Consider the following 21,822-nt stretch of genomic DNA (forward strand, 5'->3'; position numbering starts at 1 on the left):
TCTGAGCATGATAAGGCTGCACAATAAAGCTCTGTAATAGGCTGCACGTTAACGCTCTTTGGAATGGCATCTACACCCACGTGTGACCTTTTATGGAGCTGCCGTTTTTTTCTACATGTCACGACCAATCTCACTCTGAGGCTTATTTGTTCATGCCATGTCTGACTGACAGGTTCTGAGACTCAGTGGTCTCCCCCATTAGTCTGAGAGACCCCTGCAGTTCCCCTCAGTGTGGCAGGAGGTTGTTATCGCTCTCTCACCCCGGCAGTGTCTGAGGAAACTCTGTGGGGAAGTTCTGGCAGAGAGCTCCAACAGTAAGGTGCAAATCATGTGAATGAAGCTTTACAATTGTACATGTTCAGCTTCTATTTTTAAAATAGCATCAAATCAACCAATACTTGCTATTTGCAATTTTTATAAAGGTCAATATCAAATATAAAATTCTCTTCTAAAATCACAAAGATGACCCTAAAAACAAGGAGCTAAAGGGGAAAACTTAAAGCTTATGGGAGGAACTTTAGAGAAGAGTTTACCTTTAAAAATCATTTTACACACCTCCAGTCTTTCATGAGTGATGGAACAGAACAAGTTGTGCAATGCAGGAGCAGATTAGGACACACACTGATAATCGTAATCATGGACAGAGGCCAAAAATTATGAAATACAGGAAACAATAATGCTCAGCTCCATTCTGCCTGTAGCAGTTCCACTGGATTTAATCATTTTTACTTTAAGAGTATATACTTATTTATTTAGCTATTTTATTTCAATAATTTAAACACAATATTTAATAAAATAATTTATGAATGTTAGGCTATTTGGTAGCAGGTTTTGTAAGTTTTTAACTATTTTGAATTATTAAACTATTTTGTAAGATTTAAACTATTGTTTAGATGTAGCATCATTTTAGTTCACTATTGGATCTTCCTTTTCTTGTATCTTAAATCTGATCAATTTGTTTTTTTATCTTACTTTGACTAAATTATAAAAAGTTATTGAAAAAGTTGTAAAATAATATGTTTGTGTCATTTCGGTTCATTATATCTATTTCCAATTTATTTAATTCACTTAATAATTAAATATGTAACAATAATATATATTATATATATATATTATAAAAATATATATATTTGTCTTTAAATCCTAATTTACTGGGGATTCTGCTGACACTAAAAATTAAAGTGACTCTAGATTAATTTCATTATAATTTTCATTATATTTTTTCTGTCATTTCCACTCTGGGGATGACATACAATGTAAAATCTAGTAATATTTTTATTACCACATCAGATGACATACTTTTTACACTTTTAGCAATGATGTATCTTATCTCTCAGCTTGTCCAGAAATGCATGTTTACACCTGTCCTTTAGAGGGTGCTCATGTTTTTGATAATGTTTTCCATTAATTTCATTCATATTTTGAATAGGTACTTATAAAGTAAAAAGTAGCATGTTTTAAACTTAAAAACTATAAAGCATCATAAACACTGGTTTCTTTAGACCAGCAGAAACCCTCACCACGCGCTGCATCATCCATGCAGTAATTCAGCGGACCACACTCCCATATCCCAGTGTTTTCGTTGAATGTCATGTTGAAACGCATCTGTACCATCTCAAACATGGCACCCTTCAGCAGCGAAATCTGGTCTTCTATAGTCAGAGCCCTGCAAAACACACCACAGTCACATCATCACATATTATAATAATAATAATAATAATAATAATAATAATAATAATAATAATAATAATAATAATAATAATATTATTAATAATAATAATAATAATAATAATAATAATAATAATAATAACGATAGTAATAATAATAATAATAATAATAATAATAATAATAATAATAATAAACAATAATAATCTGTAAATGGGCATGTATTAGATGATGACGAAAGTTAAGTTGAATAGCAGTTTAATATATGTATAAATAAATAAATAACATTATAATTAAATAATTAAATTGCATAGTTGGCAAAATGGACTGTAGGACAATTTTACACAGATCATAATAAACAACTAGAAAAGTGGATGTAAATGAGCTGCCTCTCTTAAATGGCTCCTAACTCACTTATACCTCGTGTCTGGGCTCATCCCTGGTATCTCACACTCAATTTAGTTCCCTTAATCTGATTAGCCTATTAATCTGCTATTAGTCTATAAAGCCAACATACAGAGCAAAACATATTTATTTAGTTTTGCTGTCCATCATTTACATGCACTGTTCTTTTTTTAGATATTAGACAGAAAATATATCTGAGTTTAATTCAATCACAATAAAATAACATTATATCAATCTGAATTAATTCAGAAAACAATTTAATGCTCAGAAAAACAAAAATCTGAAAATCAAACTGAGCCATAAAAATGAGACACCCGTATAACAGTAAATATTTTATTTTAATACGTGATAGACGCCTCAATTTATTTAAAAATTAGTTACTAGTATTGTTATTTATTAGTTATTATTATTATTATTAGTATTATTTACTATCATTTTTAATAACTTTGTGTTTATCCATAATCACTGAACGTTTTTATTTGGTGTTAGAAGGTGCTGGCCTACCTGAACGGTTTGAGGATCTTTGCGTAGTTAATGACGTTCTGCATCATGTAGGTGCTGAGGTCGGTGATGTGAGGTAGCGTGGTGAACGCTTTTTCTCTCTTGCTGCTTTTCTCTGCCTCCTGACAGTTACTGAAGCTGGAGGAAGAGGACCCCTGAGGGAGGGAGCTCTCCACCGGTTTTCTGAGCTCCACAGGACCCATGAGGTTAGGAGAGTTCTGGGAGCAGGAGTTCTTCAGAGAGTACTCAGACATGGGGTTCTGGTCCCGGTCTAAAGGCTGTGGACATCACAAAACAAAACCTTTAGGTTTTACTAGGATGCATAATCAGAAATGTCAGTTCTAAAAACATCATATTTCAATTCTGAATAATCATTATTTTTACCGGTATTGTACTAAACAGAGTGCTGGGAACAGAAACGCTATGGGAGGAGTCAGGGCTGCTTAATCACTCAGTTTACACTAATACATTTTACACAGGCATGTTACCATGATGTTGCTTAGCGGTTGCTATGCAGTTGCTAGCCTATGGTATCAAAAGGTGGATGCTGTTGTGCCTCAGGTGGTTGTTCAGGTGGTGCCCCACATTGATGGCTGATTGTTATAAGTGTATTTGTATTACTGATACATTTGTTATATATGTACCCCATTCATTCTTACAAGAAAATAATGTATATAAAATTGCACAAATTATTTGTGTTAACCAGTTGAATCAGTGAAAGGACTAAATGTATGAGTATGAGGTTATGTCAGGAGAAAGGTTTCAGTGTCAACAAAGCCTTTTTTGGCCAGACCAGCCTCAAATCTAATGAAAGCAAAATTAATCTGCTTCATTTCTGATCCCCTGTTCTCCACACAGACTCCACACACTTATTTTTCCTGAGCTAAGGTCACTCACAACACTGTTATTTAATTCAGGAAAGTGAACAATTCTCTTTTTGTACTCCTTAATTCTAGGCCTGACTGTTTCCATCCCCACATCTGAGAAACTACTTTCCTTCATCTAGAGCGGGGGTGTCAAACTCAATTACATAAAGGACCATGTTATAAAATCTAAATAAAGCTGAGCAAAGTCTATGTTTTTATTTTATTTAGATTTTGTATGTGTAAATGTGTGTAAATTGAAAATATGCCAAAAAATGCAGGACTTTGTGGCAAGATATAGGAATTTAAAACAGACCTTAAATTATTACATTAGTCCTGTATTTTCCAGACCATAAGGTGCACTTAAAATCCTTTTATTTCCCCATAAATCATAATCATGACACCGATCAGTGGAAATCTGTCATGATGCGCCTTATAATCCGGTGCAACTTATAGTGTGAAAAATACGGTATTCAGAATACTATTTATATATTACTATTCATAATAATTTAATATTTTTATATATATATAACAAAGGGATACATCAACTACAGACCAATGATAAATGTCCACAGAAGGAAGGTCTTTTAAACAAACTCATTTGCTAAACTAGATATGTTTTCTCTGCTAATTAGTTAATTAATACTTGGGATATTTTTTTAAGGGGAGAGAGGAAGAACAATGGTGATTCTCACAGTGATTCTCCTCTGTGGGAGGTTGTTGTAGGTTTCTACAAAAAGTCACTAGATTAGTTGCTAGTTGCCTTTTTTTAGAAACACCTTGCCTGAGGGATCTGAAAAGTCAATAAATCTAGCAATAAAATAGCTAATTTCTTAACACTGTGTTACAGAGTAATATAATAACGTGTTTTGAAAAATTTGAAAGCTGCTTTTTGCATCTGTACATTGTATACACCGACCAGCCACTTCTTGTTTCTACACAAATTGTCCATCTGATCTCTGAACATATATAAGCATGTAGATCAGCTATTATTATGGTGGTGGATCCTCCTCAGCACTGCTGTTATCTGTGAGATTTTGATTCAGAGGAAACATTCGCATCTTCAAAACATCAGAGCAATAAGTATGAGTGTAATCATAGTAAGTGTAGGATTCACAGTGGTGTAAAACAGTAATTGGCTGACCCGGAACTGGCAGTCAGAGAAGGTTGTGTCAAAGGTCTTCCTGTGTGCTTCTAGCAGCTCCTGAATTAAAGATTCTTGATGGTCTGAGAGCACAGCAGGATCTTCTGCCATCTTCTTCCTCCGAATCAGCATCCTCCGTTTCTCCACCGCCTCATCTGACATAATCACTGCATAACACACACAAACACATCACATATACTGTATGAGCATACCACACTGGATCATTATGTATCCAACCTGGAAAACTTGGGTTTGAACAGTTTTAGAAATGTGGTTTCTTTTCTGTTTTTAAGAGGTTATAAATACACTCCCATTCAAGCATACTGGAACAGTGAGACTAATCTCTTTATTTCTGCTGTAGATAAAAAAAATTGGGGTTTGACATTAAAAGATGAATATGACACAAAAATATCAATATTTCCACATTTCCAGGTATTTACATCTAGATTTGATACACAGTTCGTCTTTTGGTAAAGCCTCTGTACTTTAGCTCATAAAGTCTTCTGGAGTAGATTGTGAGCTTCATTCCTGCCCTTTGGAGGTTGTTGCTGATGTTGCTAACAGTTGTTTTAGGGTCTTTCTTTACAGAACTCACAAGTTTTTCTGTCATCAACTGCTGTGGTTTTACTTAATCTACCTGTTCAACATCTGTTACTTAGTACACCAGTGACGACTTTCTTCTTCAGGACATTCCAAACGGTTGTACTGGGTATGGCAAATATTTATGCAATGGCTCTGATTGTCTCTGATTGATTTTCCATCCATATACTATAGCTGGTTTTGATGTTGGTCAGTCTTCTAACTATAAATGCACAGTTTTCACAGGCAAACCCCAAATCTGAAACTGAACATAGACATGCAGCTCTATTTATTGTTTGAATATTCAACTTATCAGGACACACCTGGGCAACAAACACACCTGAAAGTCAAATGTTCCAATAATCTTGCTTACAAGAAAAAAAGATGCTATCTTCTAAACTGATGTAAAATGTAAAAACCTGGCACTAAATTCTGAAACCTTGATCTTTTGTTTTGATCAAGACTTTAAATGTCTTTTGCCAAATATTTTCAGTTTTCAGCAGAAATAAACTGATTGGCCTCATGGTTCCAATACTTTTAGAGGGGAGTGCATAAGTTTTATTAACACTTAAACTTGACCAGCTACAAAATGTTCACCCTGATCTCCGGAGTACTGAAAGTGCTAATTGAACACTGGAGCTGTTAGCAGCATTATACACTTTAACACTCCATAGAATCAACATATAGTACATGTGGTAAAAACAGAAGAAAAAGGCAAAGAAGCAAAATCAGCACAGATAGTAAAAAGAGTAGGGGTGCTCTCAGTCTGAGAGAGGAGTGAGACAGATGTCAAACTCACACTCTTTCAGCATGCCGATGGAGAGACACTTCTGTAGCCGGCAGAACTGGCACTGGCGCCGGTTGCTCTTCGTGATGAGGCAATTGTTCTGGAACGGACAGCGGAATTTGGCAGGCCCCTTCATGGCTCGCCTGGAAAACACCAACACACAGACACAAGAGATCAATTCAAGAGATCATCATTTGATCTACTAATTTGATACACTGCCAGAAGTCACGGGATAGCAGTACGTAAACTGATCATGAGGTTTTACCTTTAGGGGATGTCTTGGGAATGCACAAACCTGTATAAGTTGTGAGGTGTTATTTTGTGACTGAGTTTGAACACTGACTAGCAGGAAAAGTTTATTGTGAATGATTGGACTTTATATATTACCAATTTCTATGGTGTCATTTAGATTAAAATTTATTGTGTGGCACACTGACATGATACAAAACTGCAGTTGGGCCCTATTTTGAGAATATGTCATAGAGGACAGTACCATCCACAGTGGACAGCAAATCAGGTGCTAATGATTGTGACCAGTGGCATCTTGGTTTACAGTTGCTCATGCGAACAGACAAGCAAATCTGTCAGAAATTACATCCACATTTAATGCAAGAAAAAACCCACACACAGATCCCACAGGTTAGTGCAGCGTTTCTGCATATTAGTTTATGTCCTATGATTCTGTAACAGTGCATACTGCTGTATAGTGTATTTAAATATTTTATTTTAGAAAAACAAAAATAAGATTTCTCTCAAAAGGCAGAACTAGTCGATATATGTTTTTTTTATTGGAAGGCAAGGCAAGCGAAACAGAATGAATCACTTTATAGTTCATGGAATAAGCTTTGACCATTATGTTGCTAAGCAACCTTTACCTACTGTTAAATAACTACATGGAAAAATGTCTGTAATTCACGGCATCCAGTGGTTCTTAACTATCCCTGGTTTTAATGAGCAAAAGCCATCACCTCTATGTTCTTCCACTGTCTGCATTGGGAGTCTCTTTGTTACTAAGGAAGAGACATATATGTTCTACAGAAATTACCTGCACTAACTGGAAGATTTGTAGTGCCCTCACAATTACACTTTAGGATTCAGACACACAGAGAAGCTCAAGAGCTATGAATAAGTTCAGGTCACAGCTATTACTCTCTGTAGTAAGTGCTTGCAATTAGACAGTAAAACACAGTACTGGTACATTCCTGTATTTTTAAGAGGGAGACAAATATAACTGTAGTGTGGTATGGTATTCCTGGCAGACTAGAGCCTTTTATTTACTGTATTAGTACATCTCAAGGTAGTTTTGATGCTCTTAAAATGAATATATTGTAAAGTGCTGAGCTACTGAGGTTAACAAAGTGCTTTTTTCAGAAAAAATAACGGAAAGTGTAGCTCCATATTCCACACTCAACAACTTTGAAAGAGGAAAAGTGCCATTAGCTGTGTGTGTATATATTGCTGTTATATGCCTAAATAAAGCAGCTAATGCGTCACCAGGCTCTGTAAACTTAGCCATGCCATTAATTTGCATATTTTTTTACGTGTTTACATGTGTTCACATGCATTAACACATTAATGTTGACAGCCCTAATTGAACGATTTTACAGGTTCCCATAGGTTTGCCATAATATGTTTACAAATATACTACTAAACTGTCCTTTACAATCTATTTTCCTGATACTAAGGAAGGACAGCTGTTCTGACTAGAAATATCTCTGACGTTTTAACAGGTCTGTGCACAAAAGCAAATCATTAAAAAAGGAACAAAAAGACAAAGAGTGAGAAAACAAGGAAATGCTGGTGACCACACATAATACATTTACAGCGGACAAGGCTGAGGGTGGCTTTTGAAAAACACTACAGTTAAACTCAGAGCATCAAACAGCTATAAAGACCTCAGGCTGTTCTCTCATTGCCTCACAGCACTCTTCGGTTAATGCACTCCTACACACAGAGAACTATTTCTGGATAAAAATGGCAATTCTGGCTATTAAGGACAGACTTGTGTGTTTCCACATTCTTAATTAATGGGGTGCTGGCCAGTGTTCAGCCATTAGGCTAAAAGCTGTTTCCATGAGTTACTCATGTTCTGACAGTTTTGAGGATGGAGAGAATCCATCACGAACCCATTTCCACACGAATCCCACGTCTAGAATATATTTAGACTAAACCAGTTGGTCATGGCTGACATGCTGCACTGTAATCATATCATTTTCTGTTGAGCAGCTGGTTTATTGCCTCCCTTTAACAAATCTCCTTTTACTGAATCTTAAATAGAGTCTTAAAGAGTCAATACAGTCATATGCATATACAAACTTTAATTTTAAAGTGGTAGTCCGTATTATTTTCTTTCTAACCTGAAAGCAGAAGCATTTCTGAAATTCCAAAATCGGTTCTTCTATGGCATTCCCCAAATAAACTTTTGTGCAATAACATGTTTAGTTTTCTTTTGGGACTCTTATTTTTAGTTACATTGTAATTATTGCAGTTAAGCACTGTTTCTCATTAGAACAAATTGCACTGCTTAAAGACAATGACGCAGTTCTGGGCTTCCCACACTCAGCTCAGCTCAGGTTTTCAGAGGGCCACAGCAAACAAAAGACACTCATGTGACAATGCAAGCGTCACTAGGAGACCAAACCAGGGAGATTCAGAGGTATTAAATCTCTAAGGACATTTCAAGTAGGCACACACACACAAACAATGCATGAACACATAGGTGAATGGTTTTCTGCACAGGTGGGGAAGCAATTAAGCTGAGCAATGCTGCTCACAGAGAAAAGTCCACTCCTCAGCTCTCTCACAGTGATTAATGTGACAATGACAGATAAGGCAGAACAAGATTCACATTCAACACTTTCTCTACCTGTAATAAAAATCTACAAAGCTTTTGGGAAAACTAATCAAAATACACAAAAAATTGTTTCCACTTAAGACAACATTTAAAACTAATAGTTGAACAATGTGTGCCACACTGGTGCACAGGTTTTCTCACATCTCGCAAAAACACACATGGTAGGTGAAATGGCTATGCTAAACATATGAATGTTTGAGTGATTGGGTGTGTGTGGTACTGGCACCCTGTATTGGGGGGTATTTCTGCCTTGTGCACAATCATTCTGGGTAGGCTTTAAACACACCGCAACCTTGACTAGGAAGACATGCACTAGAAGATGGATGAACGGATGGATAGATAGATGGATGTTGGAACAAGGGGAGATACACAGCTCTGGAAATAAATTATTTCTTTAAATTTACCAAATTGAAAACCCCTTGAATATAATCAAGAGGACATGAATGATCACAAGCCATCAAACCAAACTGAACTGCTTGAATTTTTACACCAGGAGTAAAGGCATAAAGTTATCCAAAAGCAGTGTGTAAGACTGGTAGAGGAGAACATGCCAAGATGCATGAAAACTGTGATTAAAAAACAGGGTTATTCCACCAAATATTGATTTCTGAACTCTTAAAATGAAGAGTTGTTTTCTTTGCATTATTTGAGGTCTGAAAGCTCTGCATCTTTTTTGTTCCTTTTTTGTTAGTCTTGCAAATAAATGCCCTAAATGGCATTTTTTTTATTTGGAATTTGGGATAAATGTTGTCCGTAGTTTATAAAGTAAAACCATAATGTTCATTTTACTTAAACTTATACCTATAAATAGCAAAATCAGAGAAACTGAAGTCTCAATTTCTTCCAGAGCTGTATATATATATATATATATATATATCCTATTTGTAAAGGGCACCCACCTGAAGAAGCCCTTGCAGCCCTCACATGTCATGGCATTAAAGTGGTATCCAGTAGCTTTGTCTCCACACACTTGACACACTTTTGGTTCGTCATCTTCCTCTAGCTCTTCTCTGAAGCTTTCCTCCACTTCAGAGTCATCTAGGGGAGACCGCGCCTCACTCTCCGAACTCATCCTGAGGCCTGACAAGATACCTTGAGAGAGAGAGAAAAAGAGATTAATATTGCCATTCCTCATGGGCAAAGACATCCGGTTCTCTGACATTCTTTAGCTTGTGTGCTGCAACTCCCTTCTTCAAGTTCCACTATAGATGTTCTATTTCTATTAGTGTTGAAGTCAAGCCAGCTAGAGCCAAGTCAGAGTCAAGACCAATAAAAATAAAAATTCTAATTCCATTCATTTTTATTCTAAAATCTTTGACTCACCCTTTAAGGACACACTCCACACATGCACTTCTGGACAAGCTACGAGATACAGAACTTTCCCTGATAGTGAAAAAAACTATGTGGACTGAGGTGACAGGATTTTTACTTGAATTATTCAGTTTTTGTAAGAGTTGTCCTGCGCACTCTTCGCCAGTTACATAGTGCAGCTCTCAGTATGTTGAGCTCAGAGGGTTAAGTCAGTGTTATTCTTGTACATTACCTTGATACATAATGTTGCATTACTTTACTTGTGTCAAACGAAGTAAATCAAATCCCTTCAACACTACATGGTAATAATTATAAATAATCAGTAACCAAAGCAACCAAACTATAACCGATTAGAACATGAAAGCAAAAAATCAGTTTCCTGCTACTCAAACTGACATTCGATCGGTAAGAACAGAGTGTAGAACAGATTGGTACCTATATCCTGCAGCACATGTGTCAAGTAAAAGAGCTTTATCGCAATAAGCAGAATGTGTTCAACACATTTAAACCGTACGGCAGAGCTGGGTAAGAATCACATGTTACCATGGAAGCTGGTCCAGTCTGCCTCCTCTTCTGGTTACCAGGGCAGTGATGATATTAATCACCTCTCTACAGCACATCTCTACACATTCAGGCTTATTAAAGCGTTTAAATATGAAATAGGTTTAATAGTTTAATAATAGTTCCTTACTTTAATAGTTCCTTAAGGATTCTTTGCAGCTTCGCTGAACAATGCACAGAGCAGAAATGATTACATACGTTATTATTAATAGAGCTCTCTGAAATATTTTTATATTCTCCCTAACATAAGTTTCATGTTCTCTCATCTTTAAGGCTGTGTGTGTGTGCTCGTGATAAGATGACCTGAATTATCAGAGTTAGTGTGGGGGGGGGGCAGATAGATGACACATCCACATTTAATGCAGGAGACCCCACACACATACTCCACAGGTCAGCGCTGCGTTCTTTAGCTTCCATGGGAAAAAGTCATAGGACACAATACAACTTTTGGAATGTCAGTGTATAGGCCCAAAGGTATTCAGACAGCCCTTCTGTAACAGTATCCTGGTACTGAACCAACATCATTGTCATAGGTGGCCAAGTGCTCTAACTGCTGAGCCCTGTCTACCCACTGTCCAAATGTCATAAGAATAGAACTAATAGAAATGCTCTAAAATGACTACAAAATATCAGTTTACACTGATTTTCATTAGGATTTAAGAAGTTTCGTTCCTTTTCTGTAAAGTTGCCACTTTAAGGATTTAAGGTTTTTACATGGCAATTACAATATACTGCTGAAACATTCTTTTATTTTCGCCTTTTTTTCATTCAATAACATTCTGCCAGTAGTGTATAAACATTTCAAATCATTCCTAAAAAAAAGCACAGGCTAAAGGGGATAAATACAGTATTAATTAGGGGTGTCATGATTTTGATATTTCATCAAAATCGATCGAAATTATGTCATGGTCTCGAGCATTGAAGTCAAAAAGAAGATCGACGAACCCTCCCGAAAATGGCGCGGCACACTGTAGCTCAAAGCGCAGCCCTTTCTCCAGAGAATGTGGACATTCTCATCTTCTTAAAGAAAAACTTAAAAATATAAAAATACCAGTTGTTTTGTCTAGCCTCAAATATGCTAATAGTTTTGGTACCTTAAGGAGCATCTTTCTTTTAGATAAAGTTAATAATATATCTTTGTTAAAGAAAAAAACTTGTCATTCTCAGGGACCGAAAAAGTCTTAAAGTCTTATTTTTCATGTTTAACTGTTATAGTAGGATAGAGTTCAGTTTGTTAAGCCTCTAATTGTTCTATTATGTTTTACATGACTGTTCCTGTATGTTTATTATTATTTATTTTGTTATGTGCACACTGCTGCTACCAAAAAAGCCACTTTTTTTTTTTATTATTTAATTTAAATTAAATAATTTAAATTTGACCATTAGTGCCTAATGTGGTGTATTACAGATCACTTGTATCACTTTGCATCACTTATATCAAGCCCACCTTTTAAAATAAGATATTGTAAATTTGATTAATCAAACCATTGAATGACCATAGACTAATCTAAAACTGACATAGGCCTCTCTGCTATAAAAAAAGAAAAAAGAAAATCGAGAATCGAATCGAATCGTGACCCTAAAATCAGGAATAAAATCGAATAGAGGATTTACAGAATCGAGACACTCTAGTATTAATGTACGTGAACTCAGAGGAAATGCTGGCCAAAACTTTCAGTTGAATTTAATTGAACTAAATGCGCTTATTTAACCCCAAGGAGCAACTCATTAGACACACAATATAACAAGACAACACTAAACAACGAAACATTAGAATTACTGTTGGTGATTGGTGATTTTTAACATCCAAGCAGTTAACAGAAGCAGCATCAACTTCTCTTGGCTCAGAGGCATCTGGGATGGACCCTCACAAACTGGAAATGCGTATTGTGGGAAATGTGGATTTTTTTCTTTAAAGCTAATAATGTTAACACTCATTTAGCAGTTTATTTGCTTTAGGCACAAAAGTCAATCTCTGTTGGACGGTCTAACATCTAGGACAATTATACCAATGATCAAGAAGCAACAGTTCAAAGCAAAAAAATAAAGAGCATGTAAAGCGTTGTTAATAGGGTCGTAAGATGAGACAAGACACAATATTGGATTAAATTTTAACAATATATATCAAAATAATGTTACACAACTTAAACTAACAACCACTTCCCTCCTGTATGATCTCACATGAGTCTCATCAGACTTTACAACTATTGTCAGAATACCCTCAGTGAGGGTTCTGTATTCAACTGACAATCCCTCTTTAGGGTTCTATATAGATTTGGCAACCTATGACCGAATCTCAATGTGTTACCTCTGTGTGTTTTCACAATTTTTTTTGGTGTTGTTGGTGTGCATAAGCACCTAAACATTAGCGTTGCTCTGGTATTGAATATGTGCTGGAGCTAAAGCTGTGTGAAACAGCCTACTTAGAATAGGAATAAAAAACGTTTTAATTCAGGCATATGATAAATAAACACCTTATAATAAGGCACTGATAAAAACGCTAAGACGATTCACCCATCAGAATCATTATGAAGCTTTAAGCTATCTGCTTGTCAAGGAACAAGGTTATTGCAAAAATACCATGAAATATTGTGATATTATTTTTGGACCATATTCACCCACCCCTAGTCAGGAGAGAAACAGCCTCTAAAGATCAGGCATGAATACGGCTTTAAGGTCAGTAAAAAATAAAAAAAAAGTAAACACTTTTAATAAGGCATCAATAAAAACAGAACTCATCATCAAGACTGTTCAAGACTGCACTGCTTAAACAAGAAGACCATTACGCTTCTACTGGGACCCTAGAGTAAGATTTAAAAAGAGTGTTTCAAAGCACCCTCAGTACCACCCACACACTGCTCTCCACCATCACACTTCACCTCTACACCTCCCTCACCCTGCTGGCTACAGCTCCCCTGCCTGGGTTCTTATACTGTACTCCCTGTAATCAGCACTGTTCTGCACAATCATCAGAACTCTCAGTAAGAATAATGTGTTAAATTTCTTTCCTTCAAAGAAGAGCAACCCTTCTCAGAATAAAAATGGATGTTGGAACACTGCTGTGAGGATCTGACTGCATTTAGTCATATGACTAAGCGTTAATGAAGAAAATATAAAGCGTTAATATAAAAAATTCCATATCGCGATATAAGATTTTTCCCCATATCGCCCAGCACTAAGTAGCGGTAGTTTGTTTGCATTGGGTATCAAAACCGATATTGGTGCAATTGGACACCCGTGTCAGAGCAGCTACGACACAGCTTAAAAAGCCAAACTAACTAAATGGGGGGATTGAATACTTTAGGACATTCGTGAACACTTACAGAAACATGCGATAAAAGAATAAAACAGCTTAGCAATAAAAATATAGCTCAGAATTATATTAAGAATGATAACTGTCTAATTGAGAACTCAACTAGTTGAATATGAAAGAAAGCGTATTGGAGAGAGAGTAGGATTGAGCAGGCTGAGGGTGAGGGGCCAAAGTGCAGCACAAGGCAGCGGCTGATTATCTGGATTGGTTCTACAGCTCTGTGCTCACAGCAGGACTGGACTGTGTGAATGACCTGAGTGTGCATAGGTGTGAGCACACTTGTGTAACCTGCTGTGTACTTGTTAGGATTCAGTCAGTCAATGCAATTATTATGGAAAACGTATTTATCTATTAATTATTCATTTGGAATTTAGTTCCAGGTTGACAATGCATTACATCTATTTACGTAATCTCTGCATGGCCTTGATTTGTCCCAATGAAAGGAATTTCCTTTCAGTTTCGCAACACATCTAATCTTGGCTGATCTACTGGTTAAAAAACTGCCGTAGAGTTATCAGAGTATTTCATATCTGTTAAACTGTTTTTACATTACATTACATTCCATTACATTTGGCAGACGCTTTTGTCCAAAGCGACTTACAATAGTCAAGTACAAAAATAATAGAAGTTAAAGGTAAAACATTTTTTAGATAGGGCTTAAAGGAGATCGAAGGGAAGTAAGGGGATAGAAAAGTGAAGGAGGGGAAGAAGGAAATGGGGTTAGAAGTAGTTAGTGTGTTAGAGGTGTTAGGAGAGTAAGTGCTCTTTGAAGAGCTCTGTCTTCAGGAGTTTCTTAAAGATAGCGAGAGATTCTCCTGATCTGGTAGTGGAAGGTAGTTTGTTCCACCATTGGGGAACTCTGTATGAGAACAGTCTGGATTGCTTTGTGTTCATTGGACATTCATTGGAGGAGCGCAGCGGCCGGGAGGTGGCGTAAGCCTTCAGGAGTGAGTGCAGGTAGGAAGGAGCCTTTTCTGTCATCACCTTGGAGGCGATTGTAAGATTGTAATTTGATGCAAGCATCAACTGGTAGCCAGTGGAGCTCAATGAGCAGCGGGGTGACATGTGCCCGTTTTGGCTGGTTGAAGACCAGATGTGCTGCTGCATTCTGGATCATTTGGAGTGGTTTTACTGCACAGGCTGGGAGGCCAGTTAGCAGGGCATTGCAGTAGTCGAGGCGTGAGATTACCACAGCTTGTACCAGGAGTTGGGTGGCCTGTTGCGTCAGAAACGGTCAAATTTTTCTGATGTTATAAAGCGCGAAGCGGCAGGACCGAGCAACCGAGGCCACATGGTGCGTGAAGGAGAGAATTTAACAAGAAAATAATTACTGAGCACAAAGACAATTTCTCATACAGTCAAACTTACCAAACTTACCAAATGTTTTTTTGGTTACCTCTGATACCTCTGTATACTTCTTGCGAGACAAATTTACTCTCTTCTAAGAGTAACTCCACACACACCCATTAATGTCTAAATAGCAGGCAACACAAGTGAGTACACCTCACAAAGAACATGTACAAATTGTGCCCCCATCAAGCCCTCCCTGGTGTCATTAGACTCGTTAAAGTTACAAGATTCCAGATATAAATGGGGAGCAGAGCTGTTATTATATTTAACATGGCACTTCACGGCAAAGAACTCTCTGAGGATGTGTGAAATAGAATTGTTGGCCTCCTCAAAGATGACCTAGGATATAAGAAGATTGCCAGCACCCTGAAACACAATGGATGTAAATATATCCTGATATAGAAGCTGTAAGTTATATGCAAGTTTAATTTTTATGGTGTTCTCTCATGAAAAGATATCATAAAATATTTGCAGAAATGTGAGGGGTGTTCTCACTTTTGCTGAATACTGTATACAGATGTCGATGTATAACCAACTGAAGCATAAATGTTTAAATAAATTAAAGGTCTGACTAAACTGGCAATCATTCGATTTGTAAAGCAAATAAAAGATTGACTGAGCATAAAAAATATGTCAATCAAAAGATGGGCACTATATTTCAAGTGATTTTTTTAGCTCAGGAAATCAGAAATTTAATTTCTTTCTTTCTGCTTTTTTAATGGAAGCATGACAGAATGTTCCTGGGTCCTTTTCTCTTGACCTTTAATGATCATCATTCAGTCTTAAAAGCACATAACTGCATATAAGTACTAGAAAATTGGTCCTGACAGGGGCTCTTTTTTTTGCAGGACTAAAAGCCAGAAATGCTGCTTTTACTACAACATTCAGCAGGAAGTGATGTTCAATTATAACATTAGGTGTCAAATTATTACAGCGCTTGCACAGGAAGCTCTAAAATGTGTGTGTGTGTATATGTGTGTGTTTGGCAGGAAAGGTTGAATAAGAATAAAAAGAAAGAGAGAAAGCGACTGAGTGTGCTTGCTAGTCCATTATTATTTACACTCTTAATTAGTTATGTGAGGAAAATGCTTTTTAGGTTTAATTGAAACATTAAACATTTAAACTAGGCAGTTAAAAAAAATAAATGCATTTTGGAAAAGCCTTATTAATTACTAATTAATCAGATACACATGACAAATGGTGCCAGCTCCCGAAGAGAAAAGCATGCTGACGTTAAAAGCTAGCATGCTAATGCTTTAATGCTTGATTTAATTTATTAATTCTCACGGTCTACCTTTATTCTTGATCCTTGACAACTTCTGTATGCAGTCAGTGCATATTGGAAAGTGTCTTCAGTTATTTTATTTTCACATCTGTATATATAGAGTATCTCACAAAAATGAGAAAACACGATAGATATGACACTTTGATCCAGTGTAAAATAGTCAGTGTACAGCTTGTATAACAGTGTAAATTTGCTGTGCCCTTAAAATAACGCAACACACAGCCATTAATGTCTAAACCTCTGAAAGCAAAAGTGACAACACAAATTGTGCCTAATTAGCCATTTTTCCTCCCCGGTGTCATGTGACTCGTTAGTGTTTGAATGGGGAGCCTGCTGGATTTAATGTTTTAGGTTAGGGTTAGGGCCACTGGATATTCAACATGGCACTCCATGGTTGAGGATTTAAGAAACAGAATTGTGCCACATTATGATTATTGTCCACAAAGATGGACTAGACTATAAGAAGATCACCAACAGCCTAAAAAACTGGGCTACAGCATGGTGGCCAAGGTCATACAGCAGTTCTCCTGGACGGGGTTCACTCGGACCAGGCCTCACCAGTCCACGTGTTTAGTGAAATATCCAGCGGTTGGCATAAAAAAAAAAAATAGATGCATTAGTACTGCCAGCATTGCTGCAGAGCTTGAAGAAGTGGGAGATCAGCCTGCAGTGCTCAGACCATACGCCACACACTGCATCAACTCTGTCTGCATGGCACTGTTGAAGACAAGCCGTTCAGAAGCATGAATTACCGGAACCATGTCCCGTTGAGGCTCCAGCTAACACCTAAGGTGTACACTGAATATTTTGCATTGTATTAAAGTGTCATATCTTCAGTGTTGTCCCATGACCAGATATAATAAAATATTTACAAAAATGTGAGGGCTGTATTCACTTTTTAACAATCTAGACTTCAGACAGACAGACAGACAGACACACAGAATAAATTCTAAGTATGCTAATGAATAAACAATACTTTGCAAAGGACTAGACAAACAGAAAGGCCAAAATATACAGGATAATGAGTGACAGGAGGTGAATCTAAAGAGAATCTAGGTCAGGTGACTTAGGAACATAGGAACAGTTTCAGATTGGCTGTGATGGGAAGAATTACAAATGTTACAGAGGGAAGTGCATTGTGGGAGATGTAGTCTTTATAGTGAAACAGGCTGAAAGACCATGCAAATGTGATATGCAATTTTTTTTAATATATGCATATATTCTATTAATTATACAAGCTGACCACTAAATTGAAGAAGAAACTGATTAATGTCTGCACAAACGGCACATCTGTTTCACACCCTAGACTTTAGTTAACTACTTTTAAACACCCTGGAATAAGTTCATTATGTTTTATTCATTGTCAACAAAATAAAATGTACAATTTATTGCGACACTGATTTGATGTCAGCCAGTACTAGCTGCTAGTGGACCTGAGGAACTTCAGTTATGAGAAGGAACATATAGAATTGGTATGTTTTGAGTGTCAGGACAATCTTGACCTAGTAATGAGATTGATGTGTGTATTGAAAACACACAGACTGTTTACATGATGCCCAGCCGCATAGCTAACCACATGCTTATGCACGTACGCACACACACAAATATAAATATATGAAGTGTCCTATTCAAATGTGCAATACAGCGTTAAAAATAACTTAAACTACAGTTAAGCAGAGCGTCATTCATATTCCCTCAGCTGATGTGTGAATATACAATATTTATACATAAAAGACAAATTAAGTATTAAACTACACAATTAATTCTACGATTGTGTCAATTTTGATGTCTGTAGCTGGAAAAATGTGATCTGTATAAAAAATTCTGGTTAATTTCAATGCATTCCTATAAGAGTTTTTGCTACAACAGTTTAATTTCGATATTTATTGTATGCAGGCTATCATACTTATGCAAAAGCTCCAAAAGCTGTATGCACAATATTCGAGATCAAAGGAACAAGGTAAAATTTTAAATAGAAGACGACTTAAAAAGAACAACAGTTGCCTAGTTCATTCAGTCATATATAAACCATTTTTTCTCTCTGTGGATAAATCCACAAAGGTGGATACAAATAATTTGATCATCATAAACATTACCATTTCTTCCCATCATGTGCAAGCTCACTGTATCTCACCAATAAACAAACTAAATAAATAAGTATATAAAAACTGATGCAAACAGCATTTAAATCAATTTTAAAAGCAAGCCTTTGCATAGCTGCATGACTGAGAGCTTTAAATGTACTTGTGAGTCATTCACCTGCATTCACACACCACTTAATAATTCATGTTCAGAAAATAAGACGAACATCACAGACAGAGCATCTAATTTTAGTATAAAAAGACACGGTGAAGACAGGAGGAACCTACGCTCCATCTGTAATAGAGCAGGATTCCTGGCATTCACAGGTAAGCACAACATCTAAATTGCTGAATGCTAGGAGGGTGTAATGATATGAAAAAAAAATCATTTTATACATTTTAGGTTTGTACAATTACGTTATTCATATGTAGGTAAACCCATAATACTACACAAACAATATGTCAGGTTTACCAGTACCTGGAAAAAGTCAAAACTATAAGAAAATATTGATATCATATTGTATTGTGATACACTGCCTGGCCAAAAATGAAAAAAGTCGTTGTAATAAAATATATAGTTGGACCACCTTTAGCTTTGATTGCAGCACACATTCACTGTGGTATTGTTTTGATAAGCTTCAGCAATGTCACAAGATTTACTTCAATCCAGTGTTGCATTATTTTTTTACCAAGATCTTGCAGCAGCATTGATGATGGTAGAGTCTGACCACTGCACAAAGCAGCTCTTCTCCATCCAGCACATCCCAAAGATTCTCAATGAGGTTAAGATCTGGACTCTGTGGTGAACAATCTTGAACAATCTTGGAATATGCCTGTGTCACCAGGAAAGAAAAAATCCATTGATGGAATAACCTGCTCTATATTCGGTATCTTCAGGTAGTCAGCTGACCTCATTCTTTCAGCACATACTGTTGTTGAACCTAAACCTGCAGACCAACTGCAGGTTGATAAGAAACCAGCTTAAGCTTCATTCAGACTCAGATATGTTGACAGGTCTGATATGAATCTACCTGCTGCAGCAGCAGATTAGATCAGACTGGGGCCTATAATGTGGGTTACCCAGGTTAAAATATGCAGCCTGGCCAGTCTTTGCCCACCCAGCACTTCTAGAACATTATGTTATATCATTAACCTAACTAGCTGTGTATGAGTGTGATGCTTAACAGTTAACACCAGCAGTCCAGTTACAACACTAACTCCACAGTTTACAGAAGACTATATGGATAAATGTATTGAGACACCTGGAGCTTAATTTCTTTCTTTCATTTCTAATTAAATAAATAAATAAATAAATGGTGTTAAAAATGGATAAAAAATAGTTTATCCTGCTTTTGTTGGAGTAACTGTTTCTATTGGCATGATGCCAAACGATTAATGTTTACATGCTTCAAAGATATACTCAAGTTCTACTGGTAATACATCTCTTCAGCAAGCTGTGTGTGCATTTCCACATATGCATCAGAAATGGGCAGGCCTATCACAATAGTTTAATTATTGACATATTATACAATATTTGGACAGGACCGCAATAATTATAAATATATAATATATATAATAAACACAAGTAACAACCATTGTGTTTAAATAGTCTGGAGGCCCATTAATGTAAATGGACCAGATGTGGACTTTATTTACAGTGGATTTGTTTTATTTATGTTATTTGTTTTTATTTAGGTTAATTAGATTTTTTTTTATCCCTTTATAATTATTTGGTCTGAACAGTAGCTGATTGCATTCATTACAAGGGATTTACACACACATTCGGACATATAAGTTACTGTGCCACAATAATTAGCCTATATTACCCACTTCTAGAAGTAACATTATGCTTTTATATTATCATATATTATAACTTGACAATAGTATAATTTATCACAATTATTTCTGAGACAATCTACAGTAAGACTCAAAAGTTTGGACACACTTTCTCATTCAATTTATTTTCTACATTGTAGATTAATATTTAAGATATGAAAAAAATAAGGGACACATATGGAATTACATACTAAACAGTAAAAAAAAATATTGATTTGGCCAGCACATTTATCCCCTGATCTAAACCTAATGAACTGAGATGGTGATTTAAGGTGATTTAATTGGGATGAGCTGGAGCTTCACAGCGTGAAGGAAAAGCTGCAACTATTGTTCAGCACCTCCAGGAACTCCTTCCTTCAAGACGCTGGAATAGAAAACTATCCAGGGGACTCTCCCTCATGAAGACACTGAGATTGAAATACCAAGACTGAGCAGATCTGCCCTAAAAGATAAATGTGATATATAAAGTATAAAACATATTCTGGTTAATTTAACACTTTTATACAGAATTTTTCTGCATGTGTTGCTGTATGGCTTTAATATATATATATATATATATATATATATATATATGATTATTGGATGTCCACAAACATTTGGACAGTAAGTTAACGTGGTGGTGACATAACCTACATAGTGTGGCACATGTCCAACAGAGGAAATTAATCACAGTTGATTTAAATGCCCAGTTCTCTAACTGTCTGTTTACCCATAAAGTCGTGAGGATGTTCAAAATAAAGCTTTTACAACTCAACAGAGTTTCTAAACTTACTGTCCAACAACTCAAAACACCATATCAGGATCAGGAGAGACTTATTTACTGCGCAGAGTTCCTCTCAGCTGCTGCAGCTCAACTAATCAAACACTTTAAAACTGAGTTCAACTGTTAAAAATCCAGATTAATGAAAGTTTAAACTCCACTCTCTCACAGAGTCTCTAATAATCACTCTAAACCACAAACACTAAACAACAACTACAGCAGCAACAGCAGCGGCTGCGCTGGGCACAGTGCGTTCCCCCAGTAAACACACACGTACACACGTACACACACACACTCTTACCATGTCACACACGCTCTGTTAGTCTCGTTTCTCAGGTCCAGGAGTAACACTGCCATCACGACTCGTGTCCTGAAAGCCGCAGGAGGACCGGCAGCTCCGCTTCTCGCATTTTGGTGGGTTTACTGAGCTTCGACCCGCAGAGCTACTGACGACCTTCTGCTGACCCGAGCCGCGGTGCGCTGAGCGGAGCGAGCCCAGCAGCTGCGCCTGACTATTCCCACCTGTA

The 21,822-nt window shown here is 36.6% G+C and overlaps 1 protein-coding gene and 1 long non-coding RNA gene across 2 annotated transcripts in view; both read right to left on the reverse strand.

The window, feature by feature from the left end:
• Positions 1-19,657, reverse strand: part of LOC125804970 (uncharacterized) — a 31,357-nt gene extending 11,700 nt beyond the window's left edge. The window contains exon 1 of the long non-coding RNA XR_007441196.1: positions 19,287-19,657. This is a non-coding gene — a long non-coding RNA (uncharacterized LOC125804970). The remainder of the gene's footprint in view (positions 1-19,286) is intronic.
• nr1i2 (nuclear receptor subfamily 1, group I, member 2) overlaps positions 1-21,771 on the reverse strand; it is a 31,326-nt gene extending 9,555 nt beyond the window's left edge. Inside the window, exons 1-6 of the mRNA XM_022680108.2 lie at positions 21,597-21,771; positions 9,698-9,878; positions 5,957-6,087; positions 4,579-4,745; positions 2,575-2,849; positions 1,521-1,666 (exon numbers count right to left, since the gene is read on the reverse strand). Coding sequence (XP_022535829.2) covers positions 1,521-1,666; positions 2,575-2,849; positions 4,579-4,745; positions 5,957-6,087; positions 9,698-9,870 — 892 coding nt within the window. The 5' untranslated portion in view covers positions 9,871-9,878; positions 21,597-21,771. The remainder of the gene's footprint in view (positions 1-1,520; positions 1,667-2,574; positions 2,850-4,578; positions 4,746-5,956; positions 6,088-9,697; positions 9,879-21,596) is intronic.
• Positions 21,772-21,822: the final 51 nt, after the last annotated feature.

The sequence above is a fragment of the Astyanax mexicanus genome, chromosome 11, assembly GCF_023375975.1.
Source record: "Astyanax mexicanus isolate ESR-SI-001 chromosome 11, AstMex3_surface, whole genome shotgun sequence".
Taxonomy (NCBI): Eukaryota; Metazoa; Chordata; class Actinopteri; order Characiformes; family Acestrorhamphidae; genus Astyanax; species Astyanax mexicanus.